This window comes from Bufo bufo, chromosome 5 (assembly GCF_905171765.1).
Source record: "Bufo bufo chromosome 5, aBufBuf1.1, whole genome shotgun sequence".
NCBI lineage: Eukaryota > Metazoa > Chordata > Amphibia > Anura > Bufonidae > Bufo > Bufo bufo.
Window position 1 is genome coordinate 620,260 of NC_053393.1, and position 14,943 is coordinate 635,202.

At 46.2% G+C, this 14,943-nt stretch overlaps 1 protein-coding gene across 3 annotated transcripts in view; it reads right to left on the bottom strand.

Moving 5' to 3' along the window:
* LOC121001997 (zinc finger protein 585A-like) overlaps positions 1–14,820 on the bottom strand; it is a 60,769-nt gene extending 45,949 nt beyond the window's left edge. Inside the window, exons 1-2 of one of the 3 annotated variants that reach the window (XM_040433291.1) lie at positions 13,412–14,820; positions 7,271–7,432 (exon numbers count right to left, since the gene is read on the bottom strand). In XM_040433291.1, coding sequence (XP_040289225.1) covers positions 7,271–7,348 — 78 coding nt within the window. In that variant the 5' untranslated portion in view covers positions 7,349–7,432; positions 13,412–14,820. Of the gene's footprint in view, positions 1–7,270; positions 7,433–8,232; positions 8,860–13,341 lie in introns of those variants that run through there. The other 2 variants (XM_040433290.1, XM_040433292.1) reach the window with 2 other exon arrangements.
* Between the last annotated feature and the right edge of the window lie 123 nt (positions 14,821–14,943).

A 14,943-nucleotide genomic window follows, 5' to 3' on the forward strand; every position in this document is an offset into this window, starting at 1 on the left:
CACAGGTTCTCAATGGGGTTCAGATCAGGTGAACAAGGAGGTCATGTCATTAGATTTTCTTCTTTTATACCCTTTCTTGCCAGCCACGCTGTGGAGTACTTGGACGCGTGTGATGGAGCATTGTCCTGCATGAAAATCATGTTTTTCTTGAAGGATGCAGACTTCCTGTACCACTGCTTGAAGAAGGTGTCTTCCAGAAACTGGCAGTAGGACTGGGAGTTGAGCTTGACTCCATTCTCAACCCGAAAAGGCCCCACAAGCTCATCTTTGATGATACCAGCCCAAACCAGTACTCCACCTCTACCTTGCTGGCGTCTGAGTCGGACTGGAGCTCTCTGCCCTTTACCAATCCAGCCATCTGGCCCATCAAGACTCACTCTCATTTCATCAGTCCATAAAACCTTAGAAAAATCAGTCTTGAGATATTTCTTGGCCCAGTCTTGACGTTTCAGCTTGTGTGTCTTGTTCAGTGGTGGTCGTCTTTCAGCCTTTCTTACCTTGGCCATGTCTCTGAGTATTGCACACCTTGTGCTTTTGGGCACTCCAGTGATGTTGCAGCTCTGAAATATGGCCAAACTGGTGGCAAGTGGCATCTTGGCAGCTGCACGCTTGACTTTTCTCACTTCATGGGCAGTTATTTTGCGCCTTGGTTTTTCCACACGCTTCTTGCGACCCAGTTGACTATTTTGAATGAAACGCTTGATTGTTCGATGATCACGCTTCAGAAGCTTTGCAATTTTAAGAGTGCTGCATCCCTCTGCAAGATATCTCACTATTTTTGACTTTTCTGAGCCTGTCAAGTCCTTCTTTTGACCCATTTTGCCAAAGGAAAGGAAGTTGCCTAATAATTATGCACACCTGATATAGGGTGTTGATGTCATTAGACCACACCCCTTCTCATTACAGAGATGCACATCCCCTAATATGCTTAATTGGTAGTAGGCTTTCGAGCCTATACAGCTTGGAGTAAGACAACATGCATAAAGAGGATGATGTGGTCAAAATACTCATTTGCCTAATAATTCTGTACAGGGTGTATATATATATATATATATATATATATATATATATATATACCCCCCATTTTGAAATTTCACCTCCATTTTTCTTTAATTTTTGTAGAACACTTCAAGGGTTAACAAAGTTTGTGAAATCAGTTTTGAATAATTTGAGGGCTGGTCCTTTATGTGTGGTTTCCATTACATAAGCCCCTCAAAATAACTTTAAAACTGTATTGGTGCTTATAAAAATGGTTTTGGAAATTTTGTTGAAAATTTGAAAAATTGCTTCTAAAATTCTAAGCCCTCTAACGTCCCATAAAAAAATAAAATGAAGTTTACAAAAGTATGCCATCATAAAGCAGACATATAGGGAATGATGACTGATAACTATTTTGTGAGGTATCACTATCTGTCTTAAAAGTAGAGAAATTCTAATTTAGAAAAAAAAATCCAAATTTTGGGATTATTCTATAAATAAAGATGAAATATATCAACTCAAATTTACTACTGTCATAAAGTACAAAGTGTCACGATAAAACTATCTCAGAATGGCTTGGATGAGTAAAAGCGTTCCAAAGTTATTACCATATAAAGTGACACTGGTCAGATTTGCAAAAAATAGGCCTGGAATTTAACCCCTTTAGGACACGGCCTTATTTCACTTTAAGGACTTGGCCATTTTTTGCAAATCTGACCAGTGTCACTTTAAGTGGTGATAACTTTAAAACGCTTTGACTTATCCAGGCCATTCTGAGATTGTTTTTTCGACACATATTGTACTTCATGACACTGGTAAAATGGAGTAAAAAAAAAATATTTTTATTTATAAAAAAATACTAAAATGTACCAAAATGAAGTAAAAAATTGCAAATTTCCAAGTTTCAATTTCTCTACTTCTATAATACATAGTAATACCTCCAAAAAGAGTTATTACATTACATTCCCCATATGTCTACTTCATGTTTGGATCATTTTGGGAATGATATTTTATTTTTTGGGGGATGTTACAAGGCTTAGAAGTTTAGAAGCAAATCTTGAAATATTTCAGAAATTTTCAAAAACCCAATTTTTAGGGACCAGATCAGGTCTGAAGTCACTTTGCGAGGCTTACATAATAGAAACCACCCAAAAATGACCCCATTATATAAACTACACCCCTCAAGGTATTCAAAACTGATTTTATAAACTTTGTTAACCCTTTAGGTGTTCCACAAGAATTAATGGAAAATAGAGATACAATTTCAAAATTTCAAATTTTTGGCCGATTTTCCATTTTAATAATTTTTTTCCAGTTACAAAGCAAGGGTTAACAGCCAAACCAAACTCAATATTTATGGCCCTGATTCTGTAGTTTACAGAAACACGCCATATGTGGTCGTAAACTACTGTACGGGCACACGGCAGGGCGCAGAAGGAAAGGAATGCCATACGGTTTTTGGAAGGCAGATTTTGCTGGACTGTTTTTTTTTGACACCATGTCCCATTTGAAGCCCCCCTGATGCATCCCTAGAGTAGAAACTCCAAAAAAGTGACCCCATTTTAGAAACTAAGGGATAGGGTGGCAGTATTGTTGGTACTAGTTTAGGGTACATATGATTTTTGGTTGGAGGCAAGATAACAAGAAATAGCTGTTTTGGCACAGTTTTTTTTATTTACAACATTCATCTGACAGGTTAGATCATGTGGTATTTTTATAGAGCAGGCTGTCACTGATGCGGCGATACCTAATACGTATACTTGTTTTTTAATGTAAGTTTTACACAATGATTTCTTTTTTTAAACAAAAAAAAAATCATGTTTCAGTGTTTCCATAGTCTGGGAGCCATCATTTTTTCAATTTTTGGGCGATTACCTTGGGTAGGGTATGATTTTTGCGGGATGAGATGACTATTTTGGGGTGCGTGTGACTTTTTGATCGCTTGCTATTACACTTTTTGTGATGTAAGGTGACAAAAAATGGTTTATTTAGCAGTTTTTATTTTAAATTTTTTACGGTGTTCATCTGAGGGGTTAGGTCATCTGATATGTTTATAGAGCCGGTCGATACGGACGTGGCGATACCTAATTTGTATACTTTTTTTCCCCTTATTTTTTACCAATTTTTTTTTAACTTTATTTGGGGAAAATGACGTTTTTGTTTATTTTTATTTGAAACGTTTAATTTTTTTGGGGGGGAAAACTTTTTTTTTTCAACTTTTCTTTTTCACTTTATTTTTTGTCCCACTTTGGGACTTGAACTTTTGGGGGTCTAATCCTTTACAATGCCTTCCAATACTTCTGTATTGGAATGCATTGGCTGTATGAGTAATACTGTGTGTATTACTCATACAGCTTCCGGCCTGTGAGATCTAGGGGGCTAGATTTCACAGGCACGTCACAGGAAGGCAGCGCCCCCTACAGCCGCATGCGGACCCGATGGCACCGCCGATCGCAGCCGTAAACCGCAGGTAAAATCTGCAAACCGCAGGTCTGAATTGAGCCAAGAACTATACATTAGAACTATACATGATGTATTGTGTCCTTAAGTACCAGGACAACATGCCATACCGGTACGTCAGGTGTCCTGAAGAGGTTAAGTTGAAAAGTGGCTCGGTACTGAAGGGGTTAACAGATTTACTTATGTATAAAAAATGTAAACACCCTAAAATCTGTAGTATCCCATCCCAATTACACAATCAAGGATTAACGGATTGAATTGTTTATAAAGGTATGTGACTCCCAAAATCTGTATTATTATCAGGTTTCACCCCAATAACAGAATCAAGGACTACTGGAATTACTTATGTATCAAAGGGTGCAAACAACTTTTGAACCCAAATTAATGCATCAAGGTGTAATAGAATAGCACCTATTAGCCAGGCTTCACACTTTCCTATTGCTCCCTGCTCTCTCCCTACAGTGTGGATAAAGCCTCCCTATTATCTCTACACTATCTCTAAGCTGTCCCTGCTCTCTCTCTACAGTGTGGATAAAGCCTCTCTATTATATCCCTACAATATATTTAAGCTGTCCCTGCACTGTCCCTATAGTGTGGATAAAGCCTCCCTATTATATCCCTACAATATATTTAAGCTGTCCCTGCACTGTCCCTATAGTGTGGATAAAGCCTCCCTATTATATCCCTACACTATATCTAAACTGTCCCTATAGTGTGGATAATGCCTCCCTATTATATCCCTACACTATCTCTAAGCTGTCCCTGCAGTGTGGATAAAGCCTCCCTATTATCTTTACACTATCTCTAAGCTGTCCCTGCTCTCTCTCTACAGTGTGGATAAAACCTCCCTATTATATCCCTACAATATATCTAAGCTGTCCCTGCACTGTCCCTATAGTGTGGATAAAGCCTCCCTATTCTATCTCTACACTATCTCTAAGCTGTCCCTGCTCTCTCCCTATAGTGTGGATAAAGCCTCCCTATTATATCTCTACACTATCACTAAGCTGTCCCTGCTCTCTCCCTATAGTGTGGATAATGCCTTCCTATTATATCCCTACACTATCACTAAGCTGTCCCTGCACTGTCCCTATAGTGTGGATAAAGCCTCCCTATTATATCTCTACACTATCTCTCAGCTGTCCCTACAGTGTGGATAAAGCCTCCCTATTATATCCCTACACTATCTCTAAGCTGTCCCTGCTCTCTCCCTACAGTGTGGATAAAGCCTCCCTATTATATCCCTACACTATATCTAAGCTGTCCCTGCACTGTCCCTATAGTGTGGATAAAGCCTCCCTATTATATCCCTACACTATCTCTCAGCTGTCCCTACAGTGTGGATAAAGCCTCCCTATTATATCCCTACACTATCTCTAAGCTGTCCCTGCTCTCTCCCTACAGTGTGGATAAAGCCTCCCTATTATATCCCTACACTATATCTAAGCTGTCCCTGCACTGTCCCTATAGTGTGGATAAAGCCTCCCTATTATATCCCTACACTATCTCTAAGCTGTCCCTGCTCTCTCCCTACAGTGTGGATAAAGCCTCCCTATTATATCCCTACACTATATCTAAGCTGTCCCTGCACTCTCCCTATAGTGTGGATAAAGCCTCCCTATTATATCCCTACACTATCACTAAGCTGTCCCTGCACTGTCCCTATAGTGTGGATAAAGCCTTCCTATTATATCTCTACACTATCTCGAAGCTGTCCCTGCTCTCTCCCTATAGTGTGGATAAAGCCTCCCTATTCTATCTCTACACTTTCTCTTAGCTGTTCCTGAACTGCTCAGTAGTAATATTTTGGGAGTAAAGTCTTTCCTAATCACTGTCCCGAGCGCCTGTAACAGTCCACCGTAAAATGACAGAGACTGGGCAGGAGGAGAGTTTTCATAGGGCTGTGACATCACAGGGACTGGCTATCTGCACGGCATTGTGGGTGCTCCCTCGTTCCAGGGCTTCTTACTTTCACTTTCTAACGTGCAGCATTTTAGAAAAAATATGATTCCTTACCACGAAGGGCGAGGAAATTTGACTAATCAAATTTTTCCTGAAATTCAGATCCAATTCCACTTCGTCAAACTTTGATTGGCTCACCTATATATACACTCACCTAAAGAATTATTAGTGCCCCCATACTAATACGGTGTTGGACCCCCTTTTGCCTTCAGAACTGCCTTAATTCTACGTGGCATTGATTCCACAAGGTGCTGATAGAATTCTTTAGAAATGTTGGCCCATATTGATAGGATAGCATCTTGCAGTTGATGGAGATTTGAGGGATGCACATCCAGGGCACGAAGCTCCCGTTCCACCACATCCCAAAGATGCTCTATTGGGTTGAGATCTGGTGACTGTGGGGCCATTTTAGTGCAGTGAACTCATTGTCATGTTCAAGAAACCAATGTGAGATGATTGGAGCTTTGTGACATGGTGCATTATCCTGCTGGAAGTAGCCATCAGAGGATGGATACATGTTCTCATTCTGTAACGAGTGGTTATTTCAGCCAACGTTGCTCTTCTATCAGCTTGAATCAGTCGGCCCATTCTCCTCTGACCTCTAGCATCCACAAGGCATGTTCGCCCACAGGACGGCCGCATACTGGATGTTTTTCCCTTTTCACACTGTTCTTTGTAAACCCTAGAAATGGTTGTGCGTGAAAATCCCAGTAACTGAGCAGATTGTGAAATACTCAGACCGGCCCGTCTGGCACCAACAACCATGCCACGCTCAAAATTGCTTAAATCACCTTTCTTTCCCATTCTGACATTCAGTTTGGAGTTCAGGAGATTGTCTTGACCAGGAGCACCCCCCTAAATGCATTAAAGCAAATGGCATGTGATTGGTTGGCTAGAGAATTGCATCAATGAGAAATAGAACAGGTGTTCCTAATAATTCTTTAGGTGAGTGTATATGCCACGGTGCTGCTAATCACTTTTCTGCTGGTGACATGCCTTTTGACCTTTGGTGGCATGTTCAGGTCTGCCCTATGAATTAAAGTGAGGTAGTTTGGTTTGGATTCTGTCATGCCAGTGGTTTGTGCCAGCCAGTGTGTCTCCTCTCGGAGATAGCATGGCCAATTGAACACAACTTTTTTGCAGTCTTAGCATGGTGGTGGTGTGTGTATCTGTCTTCTCCCAGCGGGGCTGGTCACCGGAGTGCTCAGACTTCTGCCTGCTGTAATGTTCTCTTATGTGTGAATCAGATATAAACCTCCAGAATTTCCCTCGTTCAGGCCCGGAGGATCCATCTAAATTTCAGAAGTGGGTTTTCTTTGATTGTTCTCTTGATCAGTTTTTGTGGATTTTGCTTCAAGCTGCCTTTGAAGTCAGTTTCTAGTTCTCAGTTATTCCTAGTATTTGTGGTACTACTGGGTATCTGTGACTACGAGTCTGTTGTTACTGCTCTCCTGGTGATGACGATTTGCTACGGTCTTGACCATGTTTTGCTCCTCTGTGCTCCAGTCCTTCTAGTCCAAACTTACAGCCTCAACTAACCCTTTCTGAGCCTTTCCTGCTTCTACCTGGACTGCCTGGTTGTCTCATCGTTTGCTCGTGTCCACGTCACTTTCTGTGCTCTGGCCATCTCATCCTCTTGTTCCTGGCCCTTTCCTCCATGGTACAATGTGCCTACTGGAAATTCTCATGGCTGCTAGAATATTACTATTGGTCACCATGATACATAACTGACTGTATTGGTGGCTGCTCACCATTCATGTTGTCCATCACTTGGAAGGTCTGGAGGCCATTATACAGGACTCTGATTATGAAGTTTCTTGATAACTGACAAACAATGCAATAAAGATGTTAGAAATCTAGAGGAGGTTACCTCTCCGCTCAACAGGGAGATGATCTCCAAGGTGACGTCTAATATTTTTCTGGTGATCTCCTTCTGGTTCTTCCCCATTCTTGGTGGGTCTTTCAGTGGACGGTGAGCAAAGTGAGCTGAAGGCTTCTAGTACTGCAGGCGCCTTTATGAGGAATGAAGAACCTGGAATCATCCGAAGACAAGATCATTAGAGACATCCAGAACCGCACTTTGAGTCTCCGCTTCTCAGAACCTCTACCACATGGAATAAAGCAGACATGCTCAACCTGCGGCCATCCAGCTGTTGGAAAACTACAACTCCCATAATTCCCGGACAGCCTACAGAAGGGCATGGTGGGAGTTGTAGTTTTACAACAGCTGGAGGGCCGCAGGTTGAGCATCTCTGGAATAAAGGAATTCCTAACATGGACATCCATGTGCCACATGAGGGCTCCATCTCCTGGCAAATGTTTAACTACTCCTCTAACTCCCAAAGGAGAGGGAACACATGCGTCATCCCCTCTCTTCACATGTGCACATACCTGAACCTCTGTTCATTCTCCAGTTGGACGCAGTTGAGCATTGGGGCCCCTCATCTATAGTGCATTAAAAGAGGTTCTGCAGCAGCTTAGATTTGGATTACAATTAAATCCTTAAAGTGCTGCTTTATCTATTTCTCTACATTCTAAGAATCATAACTTTCACATTTCCTGTGGACACCGACATATGGCGGCGCGTGGGTTTTAGCGGTGCTATGTTGGGCTATATAACGGACGGCGTTCATCTTTGTGGGGTTGCGCCTTTACTTTTTGGCCTGTTTTATAAATAACCAGATGACCTTCTTTTATGTGTCGACCAATTACACGTATGAAGCAGTTTTTATCTTCTCTCTGTTGGCTTTGGCGCTGCTGCATCACAAGACCCAGGACATCCTCTGTGGATGGAGCTGGTGGAGAACTCGTTTGTGTAGTTGTTATTAGTACCTGTTACCTTCACCTGTTCACCGACTCTGGCGCCTGGCAGTGAACGGCTGGAGCTGTCGACTGCTTGTCCTTTAGAAGTCTAAGCCTTTCGCTTTCCTGGCTGCTGAGGATAGAGAATATTCTGGGCATTTTCCACTATCTTGTCCCAGGATGTTGGGAAGTGTATCCTGGGACCTGTAGTCCTCCGGCCTTTCATTTCTGTCAGCACTGAGGGTTGTAGGTTATCATATCCTGGCGGGTGCTGGTGGTCTTTTGGAGGAGGGTCAGCTCCGTCTCAGGGTAATTCTCAGCACGTTAGGGGACGTCATGCATTCAGGGTGAGAAATCTTACACATCTAAAGGACATCACAAGCAGAACCAGTATCCCCAGTGCTCCACACAAGACCTGCACCAGGTTTAATAGAGTAATGGGAATCTGTTAAAGGGGTTGTCCGGGATCAGTTTACTCACTATTAATAGCAGTTTCAAGGCCCCCCCCCCCCAGATGTTTTTATGTATTTTTCGACATCAGCAGGGCTCCGACAGTCCCCCGCTGATTGTTGCGGTAACTTCCTGCTGCACTGCCTTCTGGGTCCCAGCGCAGAGCAGCATTGCGTGGTTTCTGGTGTCCGTCTGCTCCTCCGTGCAGCCGCCCCCCTTAGGCTACTTTCACACTGGCGTTTGTGAGATCCGTTCAGGGCTCAGCGATCCAAAACGGATCAGTTCAGCTCCAACGCATTCTGAATGGAAAAGGATCCGCTCAGAATGCATCCGTTTGCCTCCGTTCCGCTTTGGAGGCGGCCTGCAGCATTTTGGTGTCCGTCTGACGAAACTGAGCCGATCCGTTCTAACACACAATGTAAGTCAATGGGGACGGATCCGTTTTTCATTGACACAATAGAAAAAGGATCCGTCCTCCATTGACTTCCAATGGTGTTCAAGATGGATCCGTCTTGGCTATGTTACAGATAATACAAACGGATCCGTTCTGAACGGATGCAGATGGATCCGTCTGTGCAGATCCATGACGGATCCGCACAAAACGCGAGTGTGAAAGTAGCCTAATACATATGCCGCCTCCTGCCGCACATATTCCTCCCCCTTAGTTACGCCCCTAAACTCTGCCTCCTTCACTGATAATAAAGCGCCCTGCCCGGTGACGTCACCGGACCGGAGGGGCAGCGCTCCAGACTAAAAAAAAATAACCAGGAGCCACTGGCCCCTAACCTGAAAAATTTAGGAGCCAAAAATTTTAAATACATATAAATTACGGTATAATAAAAAAAATGTATGCCTTACCTAGGGTTGTCACCATACCAAAATTTTGATTTGATAAAAAAGTATTGTGATACTCGATACCACGCAAAAGAAAGAAAACACCAAAAAAGCTGCGTGAATTCCGCATTTTATGGAACCTCTGGACCAGAATAGAACAGTCCGATCCTAATTTTTGTCGGGCAAGGTGACCAAAAAAAAAAAAAAAAGCAAATTGCATGTTTTTTTTTTTTTTCCTGTTACAGCGTTGACCGCATAGGAGATATTTATTAATATTTTGATAGTTCGCACTTTTTGAGCGTGGCGATATGTGATATGTTTATTTTTTTAATTGTTTATATATTTTATATGTAAAATTGTGAAAGGGGGTGATTTAAACTTTTAGTATTTTGGTGTTTGTTTGTTTTTTACTTTTTATTTACTATCAGCCCCCTTAGGGGCCAGAACCTGGGATCTTTCATCCCTTGTCCTATTCACCCCGATAGATCTCTATCAGGGTGAATAGGACCTCACACTCTCCCTGCTGTCCTGGGCATAGTACACACAGCAGCAGGGAGGTTACCATGGCAGCCAGGGCTTCAGTAGACTCTGATAGAGCTCTACCAGGGTGAATAGGACCTCACACTCTCCCTGCTGTCCTGTGCATAGTACACACAGCAGCAGGGAGGTTATCATGGCAGCCAGGGCTTCAGTAGTGTCTGATAGAGCTCTACCAGGGTGAATAGGACCTCACACTCTCCCTGCTGTCCTGTGCATAGTACACACAGTAGCAGGGAGGTTACCATGGCAGCCAGGGCTTCAGTAGAGTCTGATAGAGCTCTATTATGGTGAATAGGACCTCGCACTCTCTCTGCTGTCCTGGGCATAGTACACACAGCAGCAGGGAGCGGACCATGGCAGCCAGGGCTTCAGTAGAGTCTGATAGAGCTCTATTATGGTGAATAGGACCTCGCACTCTCTCTGCTGTCCTGTGCATAGTACACACAGCAGCAGGGAGGTTACCATGGCAGCCAGGGCTTCAGTAGAGTCTGATAGAGCTCTACCAGGGTGAATAGGACCTCACACTCTCCCTGCTGTCCTGTGCATAGTACACACAGCAGCAGGGAGGTTATCATGGCAGCCAGGGCTTCAGTAGTGTCTGATAGAGCTCTACCAGGGTGAATAGGACCTCACACTCTCCCTGCTGTCCTGTGCATAGTACACACAGTAGCAGGGAGGTTACCATGGCAGCCAGGGCTTCAGTAGAGTCTGATAGAGCTCTATTATGGTGAATAGGACCTCGCACTCTCTCTGCTGTCCTGGGCATAGTACACACAGCAGCAGGGAGCGGACCATGGCAGCCAGGGCTTCAGTAGAGTCTGATAGAGCTCTATCAGGGTGAATAGGGCCTCACACTCTCCCTGCTGTCCTGTGCATAGTACACACAGTAGCAGGGAGGTTACCATGGCAGCCAGGGCTTCAGTAGAGTCTGATAGAGATCTAAGATGGTGAATAGGGCCTCACACTCTCCCTGCTGTCCTGTGCATAGTACACACAGCAGCAGGGAGGTTACCATGGCAGCCAGGGCTTCAGTAGTGTCTGATAGAGCTCTATCAGGGTGAATAGGGCCTCACACTCTCCCTGCTGTCCTGTGCATAGTACACACAGTAGCAGGGAGGTTACCATGGCAGCCAGGGCTTCAGTAGAGTCTGATAGAGCTCTATTATGGTGAATAGGACCTCACACTCTCTCTGCTGTCCTGGGCATAGTACACACAGCAGCAGGGAGCGGACCATGGCAGCCAGGGCTTCAGTAGAGTCTGATAGAGCTCTATCAGGGTGAATAGGGCCTCACACTCTCCCTGCTGTCCTGTGCATAGTACACACAGTAGCAGGGAGGTTACCATGGCAGCCAGGGCTTCAGTAGAGTCTGATAGAGCTCTATTATGGTGAATAGGACCTCACACTCTCTCTGCTGTCCTGGGCATAGTACACACAGCAGCAGGGAGCGGACCATGGCAGCCAGGGCTTCAGTAGAGTCTGATAGAGCTCTATCAGGGTGAATAGGGCCTCACACTCTCCCTGCTGTCCTGTGCATAGTACACACAGCAGCAGGGAGGTTACCATGGCAGCCAGGGCTTCAGTAGAGTCTGATAGAGCTCTATGATGGTGAATAGGGCCTCACACTCTCCCTGCTGTCCTGTGCATAGTACACACAGCAGCAGGGATGTTACCATGGCAGACAGGGCTTCAGTAGAGTCTGATAGAGCTCTATCAGTGTGAATAGGACTTCACACTCTCCCTGCTGTCCTGTGCATAGTACACACAGCAGCAGGGAGGTTACCATGGCAGCCAGGGCTTCAGTATAGTCTGATAGAGCTCTATTATGGTGAATAGGACCTCACACTCTCTCTGCTGTCCTGGGCATAGTACACACAGCAGCAGGGAGCGGACCATGGCAGCCAGGGCTTCAGTAGAGTCTGATAGAGCTCTATCAGGGTGAATAGGGCCTCACACTCTCCCTGCTGTCCTGTGCATAGTACACACAGTAGCAGGGAGGTTACCATGGCAGCCAGGGCTTCAGTAGAGTCTGATAGAGATCTAAGATGGTGAATAGGGCCTCACACTCTCCCTGCTGTCCTGTGCATAGTACACACAGCAGCAGGGAGGTTACCATGGCAGCCAGGGCTTCAGTAGTGTCTGATAGAGCTCTATCAGGGTGAATAGGGCCTCACACTCTCCCTGCTGTCCTGTGCATAGTACACACAGTAGCAGGGAGGTTACCATGGCAGCCAGGGCTTCAGTAGAGTCTGATAGAGCTCTATTATGGTGAATAGGACCTCACACTCTCTCTGCTGTCCTGGGCATAGTACACACAGCAGCAGGGAGCGGACCATGGCAGCCAGGGCTTCAGTAGAGTCTGAAAGAGCTCTATCAGGGTGAATAGGGCCTCACACTCTCCCTGCTGTCCTGTGCATAGTACACACAGTAGCAGGGAGGTTACCATGGCAGCCAGGGCTTCAGTAGAGTCTGATAGAGATCTATGATGGTGAATAGGGCCTCACACTCTCCCTGCTGTCCTGTGCATAGTACACACAGCAGCAGGGATGTTACCATGGCAGCCAGGGCGTCAGTAGTGTCTGATAGAGCTCTATCAGGGTGAATAGGACCTCACACTCTCCCTGCTGTCCTGTGCATAGTACACACAGCAGCAGGGATGTTACCATGGCAGCCAGGGCTTCAGTAGTGTCTGATAGAGCTCTATCAGGGTGAATAGGACCTCACACTCTCCCTGCTGTCCTGTGCATAGTGCACACAGCAGCAGGGATGTTACCATGGCAGCCAGGGCTTCAGTAGTGTCTGATAGAGCTCTATTATGGTGAATAGGGCCTCACACTCTCCCTGCTGCCCTGGGCACAGTGCACACAGCAGCAGGGAGCTGACCTTGGCAGCCAGGGCTTCAGTAGTGTCTGATAGAGCTCTATCAGGGTGAATAGGATCTCACACTCTCCCTGCTGTCCTGTGCATAGTACACACAGCAGCAGGGAGGTTATCATGGCAGCCAGGGCTTCAGTAGTGTCTGATAGAGCTCTATCAGGGTGAATAGGACCTCACACTCTCCCTGCTGTCCTGTGCATAGTACACACAGCAGCAGGGAGGTTACCATGGCAGACAGGGCTTCAGTAGAGTCTGATAGAGCTCTATCAGGGTGGGTGCCAGGTATGGGATATGGCCAGCACCCGCAGCCTGCGTTTGTATTCAGGTATAAACTATATTCATTGGTGGCGCAGTGGCCACAACCCCTCCCCTCCTCCTCCCTGCTATCAGTCCACTGGTGGCAGCGGCGGTCCTCAGAATGTGTATCCTGTGTACTTACCTGACACTGGAGCCGGGGGGAGGAGTCCGGGGGCCACAGTCATATATATGTGTGTATCCTGTGTACTTACCTGACACTGGAGCCGGAGGGAGGAGTCCGGGGGCCACAGTCATATATATGTGTGTATCCTGTGTACTTACCTGACACTGGAGCCGGAGGGAGGAGTCCGGGGGCCACAGTCATATATATGTGTGTATCCTGTGTACTTACCTGACACTGGAGCCGGAGGGAGGAGTCCGGGGGCCACAGTCATATATATGTGTGTATCCTGTGTACTTACCTGACACTGGAGCCGGAGGGAGGAGTCCGGGGGCCACAGTCATATATATGTGTGTATCCTGTGTACTTACCTGACACTGGAGCCGGGGGGAGGAGTCCGGGGGCCACAGTCATATATATGTGTGTATCCTGTGTACTTACCTGACACTGGAGCCGGAGGGAGGAGTCCGGGGGCCACAGTCATATATATGTGTGTATCCTGTGTACTTACCTGACACTGGAGCCGGAGGGAGGAGTCCGGGGGCCACAGTCATATATATGTGTGTATCCTGTGTACTTACCTGACACTGGAGCAGGAGGGAGGAGTCCGGGGGCCACAGTCATATATATGTGTGTATCCTGTGTACTTACCTGACACTGGAGCCGGAGGGAGGAGTCCGGGTGCCACAGTCATATATATGTGTGTATCCTGTGTACTTACCTGACACTGGAGCCGGGGGGAGGAGTCCGGGGGCCACAGTTATATATATGTGTGTATCCTGTGTACTTACCTGACACTGGAGCCGGGGGGAGGAGTCCGGGGGCCACAGTCATATATATGTGTGTATCCTGTGTACTTACCTGACACTGGAGCCGGGGGGAAGAGTCCGGGGGCCACAGTCATATATATGTGTGTATCCTGTGTACTTACCTGACACTGGAGCCGGGGGGAGGAGTCCGGGGGCCACAGTCATATATATGTGTGTATCCTGTGTACTTACCTGACACTGGAGCCGGGGGGAGGAGTCCGGGGGCCACAGTCATATATATGTGTGTATCCTGTGTACTTACCTGACACTGGAGCCGGAGGGAGGAGTCCGGGGGCCACAGTCATATATATGTGTGTATCCTGTGTACTTACCTGACACTGGAGCCGGAGGGAGGAGTCCGGGGGCCACAGTCATATATATGTGTGTATCCTGTGTACTTACCTGACACTGGAGCCGGAGGGAGGAGTCCGGGGGCCACAGTCATATATATGCGTGTATCCTGTGTACTTACCTGACACTGGAGCCGGGGGGAGGAGTCCGGGGGCCACAGTCATATATATGTGTGTATCCTGTGAACTTACCTGACACTGGAGCCGGGGGGAGGAGTCCGGGGGCCACAGTCATATATATGTGTGTATCCTGTGTACTTACCTGACACTGGAGCCGGGGGAGGAGTCCGGGGGCCACAGTCATATATATGTGTGTATCCTGTGTACTTACCTGACATTGGAGCCGGGGGGAGGAGTCTGGGGGCCACAGTCATATATATGTGTGTATCCTGTGTACTTACCTGACACTGGAGCCGGGGGGAGGAGTCCGGGGGCCACAGTCCTATATATGTATGTATCCTGTG